The sequence below is a fragment of the Hemicordylus capensis genome, chromosome 1 (assembly GCF_027244095.1).
Source record: "Hemicordylus capensis ecotype Gifberg chromosome 1, rHemCap1.1.pri, whole genome shotgun sequence".
Taxonomy (NCBI): Eukaryota; Metazoa; Chordata; class Lepidosauria; order Squamata; family Cordylidae; genus Hemicordylus; species Hemicordylus capensis.
Genome location: NC_069657.1, coordinates 76,336,424 through 76,358,923, shown reverse-complemented (window position 1 = coordinate 76,358,923; position 22,500 = coordinate 76,336,424). Strand labels below are relative to the sequence as shown.

The window sequence follows — 22,500 nt, the reverse complement described above, 5'->3', positions numbered from 1 at the left end:
CAGGTAGACTATGTCAACTGGATCACCTTGATCCACATACTTGTTGACACTCTCAAAGAACTCCAAAAGGTTGGTGAGGCAAGATTTACTTTTGCAGGAGCCATGCTGGTTCTCTCCCAGCAGGGCCTGTTCTATGTGCTTTACAGTGTTATCCTTGAGGATGCTTTCCATCAATTTGCTTGGAACGGATGTTAAGCTGACCAGCCTGTAATTTCCCAGATCACCCCTGGATCCCTTTATGAAAAACAGTGTTACATTTGCTACTTTCCAGTCCTCCGGTACAGAGCCCAATTGCAGGGATAAGTTATATATTTTAGCAAGGAAGTCAGCAATTTCACGTTTGAGTTCTTTGAGGACTCTTGGATGGATGCCTTCTGGCCCTGGCAATCTGCTAGTTTTCAGTTTTTCCAGACAGTTTAGAACATCATCTCTTATCACTTCTATCTGACTCAGTTCTTTATACCAACCCTTTTTGTAATGAGTAGCATGGAGTGGCCACTGAGAGAGACAGTTCTGGGATGTGAAGGGCCAACTGGCAGTTGGTCCCAGTAGGGATGGGTCCGGACCGGTCCGGACCGGTCCGGAGGCCATTGTAAAGGCCTCCAGATTGTCCAGACCTGGCCGGTTCGGTTCGGGTGGAGGGGGTTTCTTTAAGAGCGGGGAGGGTTTACTTACTCCTGAGCAGCCGCCAGCAGCCACTGCGAGGAGCTCCGCCAGGGAGGACGCGCTGACGCGCCCAGCCCACCTTCACTTCCGGGGCTCCCAGGCGACTTCCCCCCACATACAGCGTGGCCCGATGGGAGGAGGAGAAGCAGGCAGCCATGCTGTATGTGGGGGGAAGTCGCCTGGGAGCCGGAAGTGAGGGTGGGCTGGGCGCGTCGGCGGATCCTCCCTGGTGGAGCTGCTCGCAGTGGCTGCTAGCGGTGGCTCAGGATGGGGGAGCCGTCGAGCGGAGAGGCACCAGAGGCCGGCTCGGTGCTGTGCCGGCTTCTCGTTGGGGTTTACCATTGCCATCAGTAGTTAACTTTTAAAACGTGAGTCCTCAGGATCTTTCCTTCGCAGAGCCGTGCGCACACCCACCCCGTCCTGGAGGCGGCATTCAGAGGGACAAGGGGCGGCAGGGAGGTATCCTGCCGTCCCAATTATTATAACATATAAGAGCCCTGGAGGGGGGAAAGTGGCTGGAGGGGTAAGTAAACCCTCCCCGCCCTTAAAGAAACCCACCCCACAGTGCCGGACCGCAGCTCTGCGGTTCCGTTCACACCCCTAGGACCCCAACACAATGGAGTGAACCTTGCCGTGTCTCTTTCTCCTAAAAGCAGCCAAGTAGAGTTGCTACTAATGGAGAGAGTTTTGAGAGAGGAGTTATCAAATGGCAATTGACATTAACAAAGGAATCCACACTTCCTGATTCTGACATGGCAGTGTAGAGGGAATGGAGATGCATTCTTTACACTCTGCAGATTCATATTATAAGAGTTCCTGGGGTCTAGCATCAGCTACTGAAACAAATTCTAGGCCTTGTCATGAGTAAGCCCAGACTGACAGTTTTCAAGGAAGATGATTCCAGAGAGAACCAGCGTGGTGTAGTGGTTAGAGTGCTAGACTAGGACCGGGGAGGCCCAGGTTCAAATCCCCATTCAGCCATGATACTAGCTGGGTGACTCTGGGCCAGTCACTTCTCTCTCAGCCTAACCTACTTCACAGGGTTCTTGTGAGGAGAAACTCAGATATGTAGTACACCTCTGGGCTCCTTGGAGGAAGAGAAGGATATAAAATATAAGAAGAAGAAGAAGAAGAAATTAATCTATCTGGAGGATATATTTTGTTTCCTTGAGTAAAGAATGAACTATGGGATAAGTAGACTGGGGGGAAATGATGTGTGAGATAACTGTTCTTTAGCAGGAGATATCAGTGCAAACACATTATTATGACATGCCACATTTTCTGGGTCCGAGCTTTGGCACTGAAAACAACTTTCAAGGATGAGAGCTGGCACTCCCTGGCTCAAAGTAAGCCTTGAGTTCCCACAAGATTTCCCACACACACACACCAACCACATTCCTGTGCAGTAAACCAGGCATAATGAGCTAAAGGAAAAACACTAGTGTGGTAGAGGAGATAGGAGAGTATTACATCAAAACGATGCAAGATAGGAGAGTGAGCAAACAACATGAATGTCCTTGGCTTAAAAAGAACAAAATATATCTTTGTACGCGGTTGTCTTTTAAAGTTAGCCCTCCAATACATTGAGGGCTAAGTAGACTTGTGTAGAATCTACATGTAGTGGAAGACTGAGATTAGCCTTGCCACCCACCTGCCTAATTTCTGTGCCTTGGATACCGCTTTTTAATAGGGACCCACATGTGCAGAGCACAATCCCTGTCGAGATGACAGCCTCCCCATCTCTGACCACTTTTAAAAAATCCTTAAAATCCTAACTTTTCACCCAAGCTTTTTAAAATAGGAACATAGGAAACTGCCATATACTGAGTCAAACCATTGGTCTATCTAGCTCAGTATTGTCTTCACAGACTGGCAGCAGCTTCTCCAAGGTTACAGGCAGGAATCTCTCTCAGCCCTATCTTGGAGAAGCCAGGGAGGGAACTTGAAACCTTCTGCTCTTCCCAGAGCGGCTTCATCCCCTGAGGGGAATATCTTGCAGTGCTCACACATCAAGTCTCCCATTCAGATGCAACCAGGGCAGACCCTGCTTAGCTATGGGGACAAGTCATGCTTGCTACCACAAGACTGTGGTTTTAAACTGTTGTAAGGTTTTTATTTCTATGTTTTAACTTTTTATGTTGCCGTGAACCGCCCAGAGATGAAAGTTTGGAGCTGCATACAAATTTGATCAATTAATAAATAAATGTAGGTAGGCCTGGCCTGCATACATTCATTGTCCCCAGAGTCTGAAGGATATCATTTGCACACTTCTGACTTAGGCATGTTGTAGGCTATAATGTAGGCCCCCTTCCAAACATGCTGGTAAATGCAGCCCCAATCCTTCAAATCCTATAGACACTACACTCACCTCCATGTAGCTTTAGCACTCTGGTGAATTTGCTATAAATCATTTCCATAGGAAATAATTATTTATATATATATGATATATATGATTATATCCATAACCAGATAACATATCTGGTTAGTTCAGGTAATTAACACATTTACCAACTGTCTGAACAACTATGTTGTCCTATGGAAATAATTGCAGTTGAATTCTGACACCAGTTAAGTTGATTGTATATCTTAAATGTCCACCTGCTTACCATCCACAAAGGTATAGTATTTGCTGTGTATATGCATGCATAGCATTTGCTATGCATGCGCAGAGAGCCCCCAAATGGGCTGAAAACGGCCTGAGCTGTCATTTGGGCAGCAGGCGGGCCCAGGGAAGGAGCTCTTGCCACTGCCACTTCAGTCTCCCCACACCTCCATGAGTGCCGCTGGAGCACCGCCCCCCTCTGGCTGCACCCTGTCTCTGTCACCATCCCCGCTGGGCAGCAGCGGCCAAAAAAGTTTTTTTTTAAGGTTTAAGTTGCCCCCGACCCCCTGAAAATTTGCCGCCTCTCAGAATTTACCACCATGGTCAAGTGACTTATCTTGCCTATGCGTTATTCCGCCCCTGTACTTACGTCAGGTTTGATAGAATAGGTACGTAGTCTGGGAGTACTTTTGGCCCAAACATCTCCCTGATCTCTCTCAGGTTGAAGCAGTGGCCAGGAGTGCTTTTTATCAGCTTCGGCTGATATATCAGCTACATCCATTTCTAGAGATAAACCACCTTAAAACAGTGGTGCCTATGTTGAAAACATCCAGACTTGACTACTGCAATGCGCTCTATGTTGGGCTGCCTTTGTACGTAATTCAGAAGCTGCAGTTAGTACAGAATGCAGCAGCCAGGTTGGTCTCCAGGGCTGCTCAAAGAGATCACATTACACCCATTGTAAAAGAACTACACTGACTGCCCATATGTTTCCAGGCGAAATACAAAGTGCTGGTACCTATAAAGCCCGCTGCCTATTAAGATTGTCTAGGGAGGTCCAGTTGCGGTTGCCACCAGCTCAGTTGGTGGAACTTCGAAGCCGGGTCTTTTCTGGAGTTGCTCCGGGATTCTGGAACGGGCTTACTAATGAAATTAGAGTTTCCCCTTCTCTGCATGTGAACCACCCAGGGACTTTTTTGTATGGGATGGTATAGAAATGTACTAAATAAATAAAAATAATAGGCTCAGGAAAAAGTATAGGGACAAGGCAGAGCAAGGAGGGAAAGAAACAGGCAGGTTTATGGACACAGGTACAGTTAGAGAACCATTGTCAGGCAGGACTGAATACAGTTTGCTGACAGCTACTACTTACAACTTGATAGCAAATGGTACTATTTTGTGCCATGCAGGTTATTATGGTGGCCATTGCTGAATATCTGAATTGCCGGGCGGGGGGGGGGGGGCGGTTTCCTAACTGGGCTGAATCAGTCCCCCTCTATAGCAGGCTACTGAGTGTAGAAACAGGGCACAGGAAGCCAGATGTTTTTTTATATATGGGCAATAAAACAGGATTTCCCCAAAACGCATAAGAGAGAAATGCATCATTCAACATGCTGATCTGCACAGTCATTCAGTGGCAGTTCTGTGTGGCTTTGCAGTATACAATTCATCTCTTTAGTGGGCTTAAAACAGCCCACACCAATCATTACAGTCCCCCACACCCTGATAAACAGACATACGGCAAGCCCAGATGGTATATCTGTTCTGAGAATTATACCTCAGCCAAAGCACACACCCACAATGAGGTTTTGCCCAGGCATTCAAGGAAAACAAATCCACAAATATTATACGTTGCATATGTTTTTCACTCGAAACTCCCCAAAGATCTGACCAAATATATCATAGGGCTGACACTTTCTGGAATGTGGCCTACTGTACTGACAAGTTATTGTTGTAATGTCAAATGTTTGCTATTGTAGGCTGCTTGAATAAAGCCACATCCTGTCCCTATGCTCCTTCCCTTCAGTGCCAAAAACTCAAGCTGCAACAAAAATCACCGTATTTTCACTGCAAATTGAAGTTTGTGGGCACATGCTCTTCACAGAGAAATAAATGGTGAGGGAAGTTAAGGATGTGGTAGTTCTAGTTCAGAGTCTTGGCTAGTGATAAGATTTTTGAGTCGAATTTTAAAATAGAACCAAGACAGATGTTAAAAAAATTTTGGGACCCTGCGCAGCATTCACACACCTCAGTGGGCTGTTGTTTGTAGACATACCCTCCAACACTTCATGGTTGAAAATAGTGACACTCTCAGGGACACTTTTATTTTTGCACCAAATAAAATGGGGACACCTCTGTTCTTACAAATAGGGTCACTGATTATCTTATGAAAAGACAGAATGAAATGTCACCTGGAAGTTTGCATTCTCTGGCTTTAATAGAAATGGATCAAGGAGAAAACTCTGTGTTTCTTGCTCTCCAGAGCTGATATAGTAACATAACCACCAAGTGTCTCTGTAGAGTTTGGGAGTAACTGCTAATGGGAATAAAAGACTGACGAGCAGTGTTCCCTTTAACAGGGGTTCCCAGATGTGGTTGACCACAACTTCCAGAATCCCCAGCCAAAGGCCATTGCAGATGAGGATGCTGGGAGTTGTAGTCAACAACATCTGGGAATCCCTATCAGAGAGAACACTACTGGTGAGCTACCCTGGTTATATTCAGCTCTTACATCATTTTTCGCATATGTGCCCCAATATATTCCCAAATGCAGATCTCTCTTGCTGGACGGAAATCACACAAGCAAATCTGTTACTAGTAATGCTTATCCAGATATGCATCTGGACACAAGTCCTCTTATTTGATTCCCATCCACACTGCAGGGTGCAGTTGGGGCTGTGCCTTCCCATCCATCCATTGTCTCAGGCAACTAGTTGTATGTGACAGTTACAACTGGCTTGCAGCCACAGGCTGTATCCCCACCGAGATATAATTCATAGTGCTGGAATAAACCTGGCCCCAATCAAGAGCTGCAGCTTCTGGACTCTGAAAAAAGACTGGGCTTGGGAAAGTCAGGAATGAGGAGAGTTGCTGAAATAAATAAGAGAACCTGTCTTATTTATGTATTTAGCCATGCATTATGTTAAAGTCTTCTCTTTGTAAAGCAGTTTGAATGCAGATCTTCCATTCTGAATAATACATAATAATAATGTTCCTGCGTGTGCACCATAGTCTATATGATTTACAATCTCAGGATCACTCCTCTTCTGCTTTGTAGACGCAATCAACAAGTGGATGTTTTTAATCCAAAGATATATACTAGGTACCGTTGGTGTTCAGGAACACAATGGGAGTTTGGAAAAATGAGACAAAATTGAAATCCTTTAAAATATTTATTTGTTTGTTTGTTTGTTTGTTTAATTTATTTCCCAACAAGACAACAGAAGTAGAAAAAAACATGGAAAGATAAAAAGATAAAAGTAACTTCACAGTTATCGTACATTAACATCTCTTGAACATCTCATAATCCTATTCAGACATTACATTGTATATGCATACAGGGGTCTGTAGACATTGGGTCCATTCACACAACCTGGCAGGCGAGGGGAAGGCTCTACCAAGCGTACCTTGCCCCGGGACAAGCCAGGGAACATTGCACACTCCCAGACGATCCACTGTTGCACCAGGCAGCATGGAGTTGGAGAGGCTGGGACAATGCATCCCAGCCTCCGGGTATCCCTCGCTGCCCCACATGCCGAGCATGGTGCATTGGGGGATTCCCCTAGGAGATGGGTGCTCTAGACAGCTGTCTCTCTGTCTCCTCGGGCTAAATGTAGTCTGAGGAGACACACAATCCCAGAGCCTGGTTTAATGCTGGTGCCATTGACCAAGGCTAACAGCAGGGCTAAAAAGCCAGGCTAGGCAGCGATGCCCCCTGGGGTTGAGCCCAATCCCAGCAGTTCTCACGCACAGCTTAACCCAGGCTTGGCTTCTGTAGCCTGGGTTAGGCTGTGCGTGAGAACAGCCTCATTGTGACAATGACTGTGTTTGGAATTCTCTCTGGTAAGAGATACCCTTCTGTTACAGCAGAGTGCACAGAGGCACAACACAGCAGAGTCTGCCTAAGGGTGCGTGTATGCTGAGAGTAAAAGAAACTTGGAGCCAGTTCATAGTTTCAAATCAATATAAGGAGTCTTTATTGGTGAACTCCATTCTAGATAGTAAAGTGGAGAGATAGTATCTCTAATCTAGCTAGCTAGCTAGATGTAGAGAGATGCTGTCTGCATCTGTGCACACATGGTGCAGGGAGAGAGGAGTGTGGGTGTTGCAAGGGAGAAGAAAGAGGAAGAGGAAGTGGCAAGGCAGGAAGTAAGTAAGTCCCTGAGAGTAGCAATCTACATATCAAAGGGATAGTGTCAGATCAGTAGAGAAGGGATGACCAATGTCTTGACCCCTCTAGCCCTCTGACTCATTAGTCTGTCCCCCTCTGTCATTGAGACATGAGACAGCGCAGAGTCCTTCACTTCCAACAGACACTACGCGTGTTCATTTTAAAAGTGAACCTAGATACAGGCTCCCTTAAATTCAGGGTACAGATAGGAAGCCTGATACTGTACACGTGTTGAACCTAATGTGTGAATAACGGCTTATACTGCATTCTACATAGCATGTGCATATTTATTTTCATTTTATTTATTATTTATTTAACATATTTTTATACCGCCCAAAACTTATGTCTCAGAGTGGTTTACAACAAGCAAACAAACAACAACGTTAAAACATTTGTTAAAACATCGAGCCAATGTTTGGCAGAGATCCTACAAGACTGGAAGAACCTACTGTATTTACCTGAATTCAAGATTAAGTGCCCACCCCCCAAAAAATTATTTAATGTTAGAAATTGGGGGTGGTCATCTTAAATGTAGGGTCCTCTTCCTTTGGGGTAAATATTATGTTCTATATTTAATCCTATTAAAAAAGGAGGGGAAATCATCTTAAATTCAGGGTCATCTTCTATTCAGGTAAATACGGTACATCAAGCTTGCACAACATCTGACTCAGCAAGCTGAGCAGAGCCCACAAGCCATTGATTGTCAGCTGCCAGGTGCTTGACAACCTCCCTGTTTTTGCAGTCCTGAGCAGGCAGCAGCAACAAAATGTTTGAGTCCCTGGTGGCTTAGTATACATGGCTGGTGGACAGCATTCGGCTTGGTGGTTCACAGATTGTGTTGGACTGGCCTACATTGTGGAGGTTTTATGCAAAGCACGAGGAACATAGTTGTCACCTCTTCTTATCTAGTAGTTTCAGGGTGAGGCAATCTTCCCTTCTGGGAAGGCACCTCCTCTTGGTTGATGGCAAAAATGACCCCAAGAGGAGGGGCTTCTTAGTTTCCAGACTAGCTCTGGCTGGCTAGCAGGGTCCTAGCTTAGCTCATATCTGAACATATGTTTGAATTTTACTTAATCAACTCCCCCACTCGGAAGAAAGGCTCTATTTGAGGCACAGTCTTGGCCAAGGATGTATTGTGCCCTAACCTCAAAGCCCGAGGAAGTGTTCCTGAGGAGACATCATCTTCTCCTCTGGCTTGGCTTCCCACACTCAACCTCTCCCACTCCTCACTTGGAGCCAGAAAGCAGTTGGCACTGAGACCATTAAACACTGCTGTTTACTCCACATCTTCCCTCATAGCCCCACTTTTGGGCCAGGAGTGAGGCCAAGTGGCTGCTCAGAATAGAAAAGCCATTGAAGCTGAAACAAAGGCCAGTGAGCATCTCTGTTTGTTCCTGCACCATGCCAGGAACGAGGCAAAATGGCTGCCCAGCCACAACAACCTATCCATCTATTATGTTGCTCAGCCAGACCTTCATGACATTCCGCAGGGCCTCACAACATCCATATTGAATGTTGCAGAAGAGAAAGCAGCAGTGATTACTCTCCACAGTTGGAGTTTGTATGCCAGCACTTCACATCTGGCTCGTTGATCTCCACATCTCCCCACATACTTGTGCAGCATCTCCTTTCTTCCCTGAAGACTGGCCCTTCTGCCCATGAATCCATTGAGGGAGGAGAGCACACACCAAGAGCCTAGGGAACTCCTGAACTTTAGCCATTCTAGGTCTGGCAGCTGTTCTGTACAATTTCCAAAGCAAGACAGTTAAGATAATCAGAGATCTTATGGGCCTTAAAGGTTTGAGTTGCATCACTAACGTTTTCATGGATGTCTCTCATATCTCTTGTGGTGGGTTTTTTCCGGTGAGAGAGGAGTAGAGGAGCAGGGTTATTCTGTATAACTAAAGTCCTCGTGAAAATATATGCCTGTACATTTCCTATTAGCATGGATATAAGCAAATATCTCTTCATCCTTCATGGGAGAAAGAAGCAACACCCAAAATACTCATTCTGATTCTTGACTTTAAAAATGACGAGGTTATCAAAGTAACTTCAGACAATGTCAGTTCAGCGGGTACAGGAAAATGCCTCTAAGGTGTATGTCTTGCAGTTGCTGCATTATTCAAAGCACAGTTTTGCCGAATTTCTCAGAATGGAGTTTTTTTTTCTAACAGCAGCAGATCCTTTGTTGAGCCCAAAGTAAGGTGTCCCCACTCAGTGGTCAATTAGTGGGACTCAAAAAATGACAGCATTCAATTCATTTAAGCTGGAGTGGCTCAGTGCTTGCATGAGAAATGAATGGTTGCATTTTTTTCTATCTTGAAGTGATAGCAGTAGCTGTCCAAATCTTGGTGACTCTAGACCCTTCAAAAGCACGTCTCCAGAAATGTTTCCAGAGAATCTCCCTTCAGCTCTAAGGATGTTTATGAAGGTTCTTGTAGACTTTATGGCACACCTTGGCCTACAAGACGTGCATCCTTTCCCTACACACCTTAGGTCTTGTTCAGGGAGGGTGGGGTGGGATATTCAGACTTACCCTGCCTGTCTCAGAAGCTATTGCTTCATATTTTTTTTATCTAAGAGATCTCTTCCTCCTATGTAGAGATTAGAAATGCAGAACCCATAGCAAAATAATGCTGTTGATAATTATGTCCAAGATTAAGACCTTGATCTGGACTCGGGCATAGGTGGAGCTTAATAGTGCTAGGTCAACCATTAGGCATTATGGCTTCTGATAAGGAATGTGTTTCTGGATTCCACATTGCTGTTTCAAGGCTCCTTCTGCTTTCCAGCTTGAGACTGCAGAGCAAACATGCCTGCAGAGTGAGATCTTGGAGGATATTGGGTACCACTACATTGTTATCTGTTCCAACCAGACTCAGTATAGGGATATCCACAAGAGAGCCACAGAGTGGCATGTCAACTTTTTAAGCTAAGGTACCCACCTTCAGTAGTGGGTTCCTAAGAGGGCCTGATCTTCAGTTGTAGCCAAGAAAACATCAACTAGCTAGCCCTGAAGGCATCCAGGTTAGTATTTTTGGCCGTTCAGGATTGAATAATGGGACTAAATGTTCTCACCCATTTGGGGCAGCCTGTCTGCAAAGGCCTATGTAAGTCACCAGAGAGGCACAAGATTTTCCATCCTCCAACAGAAAACCAGCAAGGTCATCATCACAGTGGAGGTGCATTTTTTCAAGCAATCTGTACAGTAGAAAAGAGATTACTCAGCAGCCTGATGTATTGTATAGACCCTCAGCCAGTCAGCGTAGATGCTCCATTTCCATGTATTAAAACAGGAAGCATTAAGATTCTTCTAGCCAAAACCTAACAACTATGCACCTCTTCTTTTTTTTCTTTCTGGCCAAAGTCACTTGATTCAGCTGTTCCTGCTCATGATCCACAAACTGACTGATAGTGCAGTAGAAATTGACGGCACTGTCTCAGGCACTGAGGTTTAAAATAAAGGTTCCACATAAAGACTTCAAAATGCTGAATGTCAGCTGTAGCTTTCTTTCTGGTACCCAGGGAGAACCATTTTCCATGCATCTGCCCCACGTATGTCACATTTATTTGCGAATTTAATTCTATATTTCATAGGACTGAAGAGGTCGTCTTGCCTTCTTTCTGCCCAAATCCCCCTCATCCAAAGAATGGAACAACTTGGCTGTAGCCCTCATACGTATATTTTTAGGAGCCAGGGTTTTTGAAGAGGTGCGTGTATCTTTCAGACATTCTTCTTTTGGCTTCAGGATTTTCACCTACTTTTATGGTGGCTAGATCAATAAAAGATTGCATTCATCTGACTGAACAGGCCTGGAATCACTGTTAACCAGAAAAACTACAGCTGGTTCCTTGAGAGGTTCCGCTACTGCTGCAGTGTATTGAGTCAGTGTATAAGACAGCAACCTGGCAAAGAAAATCTATCCACATATTTACAGCACTATTGCATCAATACATTTGTTTCCTCTGTTGCAGGCTTTGGCTGACATATTATACAAATGAGATTATAATCCCATCATTCCCCCAAGATGAATTGCTGTTCCACACGCCAGACTGCCCTGCCTCATGACCGCTGGAGAATGGGACATTTGAGCTTACCATCAATGACCATTCTCAGGAGTTTTAGGGTGGAGCAGTCCCACCACCCTGATTGTTTGTTTGCTGAGGAGAACCTGACAATTGTAGGCAGAGAAACACTGATCCCAGAGCATGGTCTAAGGCCACACAATACAGTCGCCTTGCTGAAGCTAAGCAGGTCTTGGTGTGATCAGTGCCTAGATGGGAGACCTTTGGGGATAGGGCCCTAGCTCAGTGGCAGAGCATTTGCTTTGCATGTAGAAGGTTCCAGGTTCAATCCCCACCATTTCCAGATAGGGCTAGGAAAGACTCCTTACTGAAACATTGAAGAAGCCACTGCCAGTCACTGTAGACAATACTGAGCTAGGTGGACCAATGGTCTGACTTGGTATAAGGCAGCCTCCTATGCTCCTATATAACCCTGAGCCAGTGGCCCTGCTTTATTGTTTTTTGCATGTCTGAACTTTTTAACATCAGACTTCATTGAATTAAGTGGAATTCCCTTCCATTTCTCTTCCTTCAATGTTTCTTATAGCTCTGCACCTCTTTGTGCCCTTATACTGTTTGAGTTTTTCCCCTTGTGTTTTTATTAATATATTTTTACTGTTGAGGACTAAGGAGCTTTCTCTGGGCTCGGTCTGGGAGCTGAATGGAAGCTCCTCCCCTTGGTGTCATTCTTGCTGATGGTCCCTGCCTGTCAACCAAGAGGAGGTGCTCCCCACAAGTAAAGACCTTGGAGCCTCTGGGAATGGGAATTTATGGTAAGCTCAAATTTTATTTTTCCTTATGTACCTGTAGGGAAAGAAAAATAAGGGGGGGGGGGACAAATTTGCAACTGAGAGGCAGAGGTTATTTTTGTTGTTGTTTTTGGCTGTGCTCTATTGAGTACACGATGCAGAAGAATGAGATAAAATTATGCTCTTTTGAATGGCTCGGAAGTTCTCAGCATCCTTGTCTGAGATTCCCAAGGTCCTGTTTGGCTGGCTTCCACCTGTGACCTTGCCAGGGTCATTGTTTTTTGCCTGCATTGGGACAGAGAGATATGAGATCTTCCTCTGCATTGATCTGAAGCAGGTGCCCTATTGAGACAGCCTCCATCTTATCCCACCTCCCACATTCCCATCTGGATGTCAGCATTGTTGTTATGTCTTCTTTCCCATTTGTGTCAAGAAAGTGTACAGAGCTTGTCCTTCAGTTTCTTTCCAAAGACATGGAATGTACCAAGGGAAGGAGGCAGAGGTGGGAGTGAGTGAGTTATATCTTTAGCAGGTTTTTACTGCTCTCCTCTTCAGTTGTCAGCTTGGTCAGTGTGTGATTTCCTCTCTTCGAATTGATTGACTACTATTTGTGTTTTCTTTGCTCATCAGCAGCACTACCGCCTTTTATTTTTTTACTGTTTATTCTGATATATGCAGCCATATTATAGTATAAATCAAGCAGTCCTTGACAAAATACAGCCACAGTGCCTAAGGATCATACTATGGTGTGTGGTCACATGAATACTTTCCCCAAGGTCTCTATATCTTTCTCCTGGGCTTAGAGTCAATGTTGATAAGAAAAATGAGCTGCAAGGAAATCGCCACCCCACACCCACCGCCTTATGAACCATTCCAGATTGTAGCTTCCTGCAACTGCTTCGGGTTTTCAAAAGATTAGCAAGAACAATTGAACAATGCAGCATCCATGCAGTGTGGCCTTAAGTGATGTACTTTAAGACTGTATTCCATTCCCAATAAGGATATGTTCTTCTATTAACTGTAGGTTCTGGACAGGCAAAAGGAGTTATTTCATCACATAATTAATAACTAACTTGTGAAATTCATGGCCAAAAGGTGTGGAGATGGCTACTAGCTTAAAGGTCTTTGAGGCATGGATAAATTCATGGGGTATGTCTAGTAATGGACATTCACAATAAGAGCTAAATGGATCCTCCATGCACAGATGCAGTATTCCTCTGACTAGCATATGCTGAGAATAAACAGTGGGAGGTTATTTGTGAGTACCCAAATCATCTGGTTGTCCACTGTTGGGAAGCAAATTAGACTCGCCACCCCCTGCTTTTTATAGAAGCAGAACAGACATGTGAATAAACAAAGTTGGTTACCCTCACCATGTCTAGTTTGGCCCTTATTATGTTTTGTAAGAGCTTTGAGGAAGGGCAGACATTCCCCAGATGCAGTCTCATCACAGTGTTGCTTTGATGAAACAACTGCATTTGTTGAAAATCTGCCAGGTTCAAAGCTCTTAAAGGATTAGACATATTGATATCTGTGGAATACATATGGAAAATGTGATTATAGGGACTGCATTGCAGTTTTCAGAATAATAATACAAAATGCTGGCTGCACTAAGACCCTGTGACTTCCTAAGTCTCCAGTCAGCTCACTGATTGTACTATCAACAAAATCTGATTGAATCTACAATTAACAACCAACCACTTTGGAGAAGATATGCATGGAATAGCTAAGGTTGCCAATTTTTTAAACTTCTCCTGCTCCTGTGATTTAACAGTAGACTGGTGCACAGAAAGAAATCTAACACATGAAGTTTTTCCCATTCTTTTTTCTCCATGCCAGGAAAAGGGGTAGGAGGGAGACCAGCTGGACTTTGTTACAGTTTCAGTAGAAACATATGTAACCTTCAATTGTGATAGAATTACAGTAAGGTCTGGGAAGGTCAGGCCCCCTTACAGCTTTAGAGGCCTCTTCACTTCCCTTCAGAACTTTCTGTTAGGCCTTTTGTATGGAAAAGGAGGCAGAAAAAAACCTTCACTGTTTCACCCATACTGGTTTTCAAAGTATATGGACCTACATGAAAAAAGGGAAACGTTTTCCCCCTAAGAGCTCTGAGAAAAAGGGGGGCGGGGGAGATCTAAGTGATATCCCTGGTGTTCAGGGAAAGTAACATTTTAAGATCTAAAACAATTTTCTTGGGCAAAAGCTGCATTCAGATTTTCAACTTTGGGATTTGTTTGTTTCGTATGGATTTTTACATCTGTGTCCTTAGAAGACAGACCCACCCTTAACAAACAAGCAAACAAAAAACAGACCAAATATTTATATACCTCTTCTTGACAAAAGTTCCCAAAGTGCTTTACATAGAGAAAATAATAAATTAATAAGATAGATCCCACTCAGTCTAGTAAGAAACATAAGTCCAAAAAGAAACATAAGGTAGACACCAGCAGCGGCCACTGGAGGGATGCTGTGCTGGGGTTGGATAGGGCCAGTTGCTCTCCCCCTGCTAAATATCAGAGAGTCACCACTTTAAAAGGTGTCTCTTTGCTCAGTTAGTAGGGGGCTTTAATGCACTTGTCTATCAACAGCATTTAGCCATGCTAGTTAAATGAAACCCTCACATTCAGAGGCAATATGCCTTTGAATATTAGATGCTGGGGACAATCTATGAGCTGATGCCTTAAGCCCTGCTTCTAAGTGGCATCTGGTTTTCATGGTTAAAAGCAGGTTGCTGGATTAGATGGGCCCTTGGTCTGATTCAGTAGGATTCTTCTGTTGATGTGTGAATATCTGTGTTCTATCTAACGTAACTAGCACATATATGTTGCTATTTTAAGAATGTTCCATCCAACACTGCTTTTAAAAAAACCCCAAATAACAAATGTCAAATGATTGTAAAATTCAAAACTGTGAGCATGCATGTTCTTTAACCTTTTGATCATGATTGTACTCTTTAAACCAGAAATAAATGTCCACAGATTATCCATAAAGATAAGGAAACCACTAAGAAGATGCCTTAAAGTTTCTACAGGCAACAGTGGCCAGTGCTACTGTGGCAGCTGTTGCCACTAACCGGAATAGCAGCCATTTTCTCTTGTTCAGTCTGCCAGACCTGAGCGATGGTAAGCCAGTGAAGTAAGGTTTCCAAAGCAACTTCACTTCGAGAGGGGCACGGCAGCCAAATTCTGGAAACTGCAAGTGAGAAAATGATAGCAAGGATATCTTGGATAGTATAATCATTGAGATCTGCTGTCACCAGCTGCTAGCTTTTAAACTATTACTTGTATCATTTTAAAATGGTGAGCCAGTTTCCAAATAAGTAGCAATAGGTACACTAGGACAGGTCTAGCTGAGCACTGGGGACAGAACAGCTAGATTGCTTGCCATGTATTCCACTCTCAATCCTCTCCCAAAGTGGTTGCCTATTCTCCCCCCCCCATCTGTTTTTCAATGCCAAGTATTAATTGCATACAGTATTCCCTTTGTGGGCTGCAGGCTCCATATATTTGAGCAGTGCCATTGCATCAGCAGATATTATTGGCATCTCCACAAGGAGGCAGATTATAATCGATATAATGATAAGAGTTTCCTATCCAGCCGGGCTTCATTGTATACAGAATGTGTAACTATTGCTGAAGCGGAAGCTAGAATTCAGATTGGGCCCTCTGTGTATAACAACTCTCTCAGGTAAGCCAGTGGGAACAACACTGAGCCAGTGACAGCTGGAAGGCAATTCCTGCAGAGAAGAAGTGTGGCCTTTCTAGCAAAAGTGCATGGAAATGAGTTGGAAGATTATCCCTGCACCGTTCATGCCAGACCTTTGTCTGAAAAGAAGCCCTAAAACCTTGCAGTCAGCAGCTGCCTACCAGTGGCCGCCGAGTTTCCTGCTTCCCCCTTTTCCTCATTAACATTCCAAGCGGAGAAACCATTCTAAACAATGATAGTGTAGCAATTAAAACCAGCAATGGAGTGGCAATGGCATCACTATTTACAAGTCCCTGGATAGGCGCTACTTAGAGCTGATTAATATGTTGTTGTCAGTGCAAATAATTCTGCCCTACTTGTGTGAGCTGTGGAAGGAGAAAATGTGCATGGACAGTGTAGTGCCTCTTCCATGAGCAGGAAATACCGTTTTACTAATCGAGAAGAGTAGCAGCAAGCCAATGCAACGTCCTTCTCCTGCTTTACACTGCTCACACGAACCGGGGCACTTTCCAGATTAGACCCTGCAACGGGGTCACGTCAGATCTCGGAAGTGTGCTTTCACACTTCCTGCATTGTGACACCGCAGGCCCTACACGGACAGAAGGGTGCTGTTCACATTGCCAATGCCTTGTCTCGAATTTAATCGCTGTGAATCGTTGTAAAACCCGGCGTAAGGAAGTTGCTGTTTTTTCAGGTTGTTAGTTGCTGCGAGACTGCTCCCCCTGCTGTTTGCGTTTTCAGTGCGACTTGCCTGAATTGAGGCATTCAGCTGCTTTTGACACCCTGGTGAGCAATAACAACTGAGTTTGAGTGAACGTTTGTACAAAATATATGAATAAATCTACCATACATAACTTGTAGATATTGTTCTGTGACAAACAGATATTGTTCTATAGCAGGTATAGTAGAGCTGCATTCAGTTCATCTCAAATGTCATGTGGACCACTGTTGCTGTTTTGGTATTAGGTTATTTCTAGGTAGTCTACTTGGACAGTTTTTCTGCTAACTGGGCTTCTGACTTGCTGTGCACATGTACATGTTCACATACCCTCACTTCCTTCCTCCCTTCTGCAAATTCTTAGATCTGTTGAGGAAGCCCTAAGAATTAAAAATATCAGTAGCCAAGGTATGTGCCTGTTCTACTTTAGGCCATAGAAATCTGAATAAAGTTCTTTCCAATATGTAGTCGTCGATCACTGTAAGTGGCACACACTAAGACTACAGGTACATATTGCAACATGATCCCATGTGCTGAGTTTGATGGAACTTACTCCCAGGTCAACATAGGAATGTTGCCTTAAGGACAGGGTCAGCCTAGACATTATGTGGAGTTCTGTAACTCCATAAGCCCATTCACACAACCTGGCAGGCAGGCAGGAGGAAGGCAGAGTCCAACTTAACTCCCCCCCACCCCGACCAGGACGATCAAAGACATGCTGTTGGGAGCACAACTCGAGCTTCCAGATGATCCACACTGTTCCAATAAGGATGGATCTCCAGAGGTTGAGACGATGCATCCCAGACTCTGGATGCTCCACAGTGCACCATGCTATGAGCACGGTGAATTGGGAGATACCTCCGTGAGACAGGCGCTCTAGGCACCCTAGCCTAACCCAGGCTGGGCTGCCCTAGCCTGGGCTAGGCTGCTTGTGAGAACAGCCTTCTTGTCTTTTACTTTCCTAAAGCAGCTGTAAAGAGGCCTAATTTGGTGACTAGCTTTATAACCAAAATGAGTTGTGTCTTCCGCACCAGTTTCTGGTAAGATGAATAGTAAGATGCTTCTTCCATCCAGAACCTTTCCATCAAGTACCAAGGTAAAGGTAAAGTGTGCCAGCAAGTCGGTTTTGACTCCTAGTGACCACACAGCCCTGTGGTTTTCCTTTGGTAGAACCTCTGGCTCAATAATCAAGTCATTTCCCCACTGTGCCATTAGGTGGCGATATCCAGTACCAAACCCGTGATATATTAATATATTGGCCTGCATAATGAGGAAAATTACTCAGTCCCATTGAAATTAAAAAGGCTGATTAGGCATTGACTAACTTATCCTTTTAATTTCAATGGGACTACTTTGAGTAATTTTCCTCATGTCAGTCATTATCTTTCTGTTGGCTGCTATGCTGGCTAGGCCACCTCTCTATTCAACAGCCGTCCTTTTGGAGGGACAGAGAAAATAACACTCCATTTGTGCCTTGGTATTTCTCTTTCTTTCTCATAGCTTTCCAGAGGATTCTGAGTCACCACTATTGAGTCCAGTAACAAATCTCAATCTCTTGTTTCTTCCTTTCCTACAGGAACATATTTACAAGTTGATGAAGAGTGACAGCTATGCACGTTTTCTCCGTTCTAATGCTTATCAAGACTTGTTGTTGGCAAAGAAGAAGGTATCTATTGGAAAGGACATGCTTGCGCCTCTGAGCACTTCTTGACTCCTGCCTGCTGCTTGCTATGTAAACATGACAATTTAGTTATTTTTAGTTTTTGTTCCCTTTTATTTTCTTCCAAAGGAATGAGAACACTTCTTTTCTCCTTCTTGAAGGTCCATGTTTGGCATCCCTATAGACAGCTTCAACCTTCAATGTCAGGAAGACCTAGAATCACCAACGATGTTCTGCAGATCTATCCTCTACAAGGCCCTTGAGAACCACATATGTGAAGCTGCCTTATAATGAGTCAGACTGTTGGTCCATATAGCCCAGTACTGACTACTCTGACTGGCAATACCTCGCCAAAGTATCAGGCAGAGGTCTTTCACAGCGCTGCTACCTGCGGGCCAAACTTCATATTATGTTTAGCACATCATTAGAATGGATATGCTTGGGAGGGTGCATCCAAAGGGGGTGCATCCAAAGTGGCAATGTGGTGTGAGAGAAGGGAGCTTTATCCCTTTGCCCTGCTATGGTTCCCATCCAGACTGAGCCCCACCCCCAGCAGCTGCTATCTGTCCCAGAAGCAAAGCTCTCATTGACACCAGTTGGAGCTTTCCTCCTGTAGCGAATAGCAACCAGCTCAGAACAATGGTTTTGGGAAAGGATTAAAACATCTCACCCACAATTTTGTGGTCCCAGTCTGGATCATGGCTCCCATAGCTCCTGTTGGGAAACAAAACCAAAAAAGCAAGCACATCATCTCTAACAATACACTCCGTATAATGTGTAGTTTGGCCCTTTCACAGAAGGCGCCAGGGATTGAATCTGCAACTTCCTGCATATAAAGTATATGCTGTACCACTGGATTTTTGACAAGGGTCTTCCATACTCGACACAGAACAGTGAAATTCCACTGTAACTTTCTTCATGACAACAATAATATCTATTTTTGTAAATAAAATCCAGGAATCTCTCATTTTTCACAATCATGATCATAACAATTGGGAAGTAATGCAAAATCCCCTTCTGTTTAGACTGCTGGGTCAAATGTTGTGATGCTTCCTGGGATGCCTTACCTGGAGACTTCCTCTTGATTTCTTAGAAACTCCCCTTCATTCCCTCTCACCTGCACTTGACTGTAGATTTTTCTCTTATTTTCTTTAATTCTAAACAAGAACTAATCTCACGTGCCTAAAAATGGCACACCATTCCATTCATTTCTTGTGTTTGATATTGGCATGCCCATGATCCACAATATGTTTTCTGTCCATTATTGTCCAGTTAAAACAACCAAGGGCTGGTTATGTGGGAGTATCAAGACACAGTCCAGCAGTTGTCTTGGGATGAGTGGGGGGGGGAGACCTGAGATACTTTTATCTGCAGTTGTGGTTGTGTGTAAATGACTTTCAGAAGATCCTCTGCTGATAACCATATTGTATGCATGAGAGAGAGGATTTCCCAATTCCCCCGTAAACCTTTGTCCTTCAAGACATTTCATATAGTTTGTGCCAGCTGCGGCAGCCTGTGCTTGCCATGGTTTCCTGTTGCTTTGCTCTCTGCCATCTCCATTCTGCTGGAACTGTCATGTTCTACCAAATTACAATCAGCTTGATCAAATCTCTGTTGCAGCTCAAATGTGCCCTGAATTATTAGAACCTATTTCCCCCCAGTGCAGTGGTTTCTCGCACTGGGAGTTCTTGAGCAAAGTTTCCATTTTGACTTTAATATGAGGACAGCCTCTGTGCACACAGACCTATTCCTGGCACTCAAGTGAAGGAGAAAACCCTTGCTCGTGTGGGCCTATGGTGTGCACCTCACAAGCAAGGGGCAATTAGATTCAGTTAACGGGTTGGGACAATTCAATGAAAACTCACTGCTACTCTTCAGCATTATTTAGCACCAAGAGTATGGCAGGTACTTCTTAGAACGAGGGAGTTGAGGAGTTAAAGACTGGGGTACAGTTCAGGTTAATCAGTGTTTTTTAACTCTCTGGTTCTGTTCCAGGTCAAACACTAACTTTAAGAAGTGGTTTGGTAACCATTTTAGATACATTTCATGCAGAGTAACATCAAACCCTTTTGCTTGCAAATATAACTCCATAAAACAAATACAATGATAACTATATAACTTGAGAAACAATATTTACGATTTCAACTGTTTATTACTGAATATTGAAAAGCTTATATAAACGAAATACATACGAAAGGGTAAAACCCCATTAATCATATAATGGAAAGCTGTGTGCCTGATTACTGAACCATTATTTTGAACCAGTCGCCTTATGTTTAGGGTTCTGTTTGGTACAAGGCAACCAAGAGGTTTTAGGTTTAGGTTCAGGTCCAGCTCTGGCTCACAGAAAAACCTCTATGAATTGGTGTTTGGGTTCAACTTGGTTGGACTCACTGCATCGAACCATGCTGAATGAAAGTGGACTACTGGATGAAATGGGACGTTTTCTTATACCAGGCATTGACTTCAGGGAGATTTAAGTGGCACAAATGCTATTCAGCCTACCTGCAATGGGGAAGTGCAGATCAAATGGTGATATGGAAGGCTGTATTTCAGACAGGCAGTTTTGTTGTTGCTCTTCATACTAGCGATAAACCCTTGCTTTGCTGGTGGCCTGTGCAAACCTTAGTTGCACAAGCCCACTTTAAACTATATCCTGCTTGTAGCATGTGGCTGACCCAGTGAGGAAAATTACTCAAAGTAGTCCCATTAAAATTAAAATGAGAAGTTAGTCATCGCCTAATGTGTCTTTTTAATTTCAGTAGGAGTGCTTTGAGTAATTTTCCTCCTCATGAGAGCCAGTGTTTCATGTTGGTCCAGGGTGCAGAGTGATAAGCATCATTTTCTGCTGCCTCTTAGGATCTTGCTAAAATGATGGAAAACATCAGATTTTAGTTGTGATGATAATGTAGCACAAGAGTGGATCCAGAGCTGGTAGCACAATATCCTATCCATACACAATTGATTATAGAGTATACTTGTTCTGGTGGAGTTACTGTGGTGTGGGAATATCAGCCACCTATCTGTGTTTATATTTATAAAATATAGAACTATGCACTTCAGTGCTTGGCAGAATGCATGTCCTCAGAGTACTTTTAAGAAAGAAAGAAAGAAAAGGGAAGGACACATACAATTTCAGGAGGAGTTGCTTCAACAGGGGGTAGCCTGACTAGTATGCACTTGTTTAGATTCAGTTTCAAAATGTAAATGAGATTAGCATTGCTGGCTGAGGATGGAGAAGTACAGGCAGAGGTGCTCAGTCTCTGAAAATACTGTATCTCAAATGCTGTATTGTGAAAATGAAAATACTATAAGTCCTTGAAAGCGAAGAAGTCTGATGCAGCCTGTGCTATAGCTGAGAGGCACCAGGGTATGTCCCCGTACCTGAGCCTGGAAGGACTGAGAAGATGGAAGGATGGGATCCACATCAACAGAGCTATCCCGCCATTGTGAGGATGACAACTGCTCATTGTTCTGGGACGTGATCAGAAACGTGTGTGTGTGTGTGTGTGTGTGTGTGTGTGTGTGTGTGTGTGTGTGTATATATATATATATGAATGTAAGAGTGAAGTGTGCCTTCCATTTTGATCTAGGAAAAAGCTATGACTCCATTATCAAAACTTTGGGAAACAATAGACCACACTAGTGATGTTTTATTTCGAACACTATGATGATATAACACAGTTTCATTATCTCAATATAGCAATCATTGATCATATTTTTTTGCCATGCCTATGTTGTGTTAGTATCGGATAAATGTGCTCTGATGGATTGTATGCTTGCCCCATTCTGGGTTTTGTTGTGGTAGTTGGAGGTTTAGTTTTAGAGGTAGGAAAATAAACGTTTAAAATCTGTGTATATCCTAAAGACATGCACTTAAAGAACATGATATTTGGGGGAAGGAGTAGGAGGGAAGTTGTGCCATCGAGTCAGTGTTGACTCCTTGTGACCACAGAGCCATGTGGGGTTTTTTGGTAGAATACAGGAGGGGTTTACCATTGCCATCTCCCACACAGCATGAGATGATGCCTTTCAGCATCTTCCTATATCGCTCCTGCCTGATATAGGTGTTTCCCATAGTCTGGGAAACATACCAGCAGGGATTTGAACCAGCAACCTCTCGCTCCCTAGGCAGGTTACTTCCCCGCTGCGCCATTAGGTGGCTAGTGGTCATGATATTAAGGGGAAATAACATAGACACAGTAAACATATGGACCCACGTTT

The 22,500-nt window shown here is 43.9% G+C and overlaps 1 protein-coding gene across 21 annotated transcripts in view; it reads left to right on the top strand.

The window, feature by feature from the left end:
• RGS6 (regulator of G protein signaling 6) overlaps nt 1-22,500 on the top strand; it is a 390,873-nt gene that overhangs the window by 329,900 nt on the left and 38,473 nt on the right. For 13 of the 21 annotated variants that reach the window (XR_008308931.1, XR_008308962.1, XM_053256820.1 and 10 more), the window contains one exon: nt 18,193-18,282. Coding sequence is in view for 17 of the 21 variants with exons in the window: in XM_053256820.1 (XP_053112795.1) it covers nt 18,193-18,282 (90 nt within the window). In the remaining 4 variants the exon portion in view is untranslated. Of the gene's footprint in view, nt 1-16,592; nt 16,685-18,192; nt 18,376-18,405; nt 19,254-22,500 lie in introns of those variants that run through there. The other 8 variants (XR_008308953.1, XM_053257279.1, XR_008308977.1 and 5 more) reach the window with 7 other exon arrangements.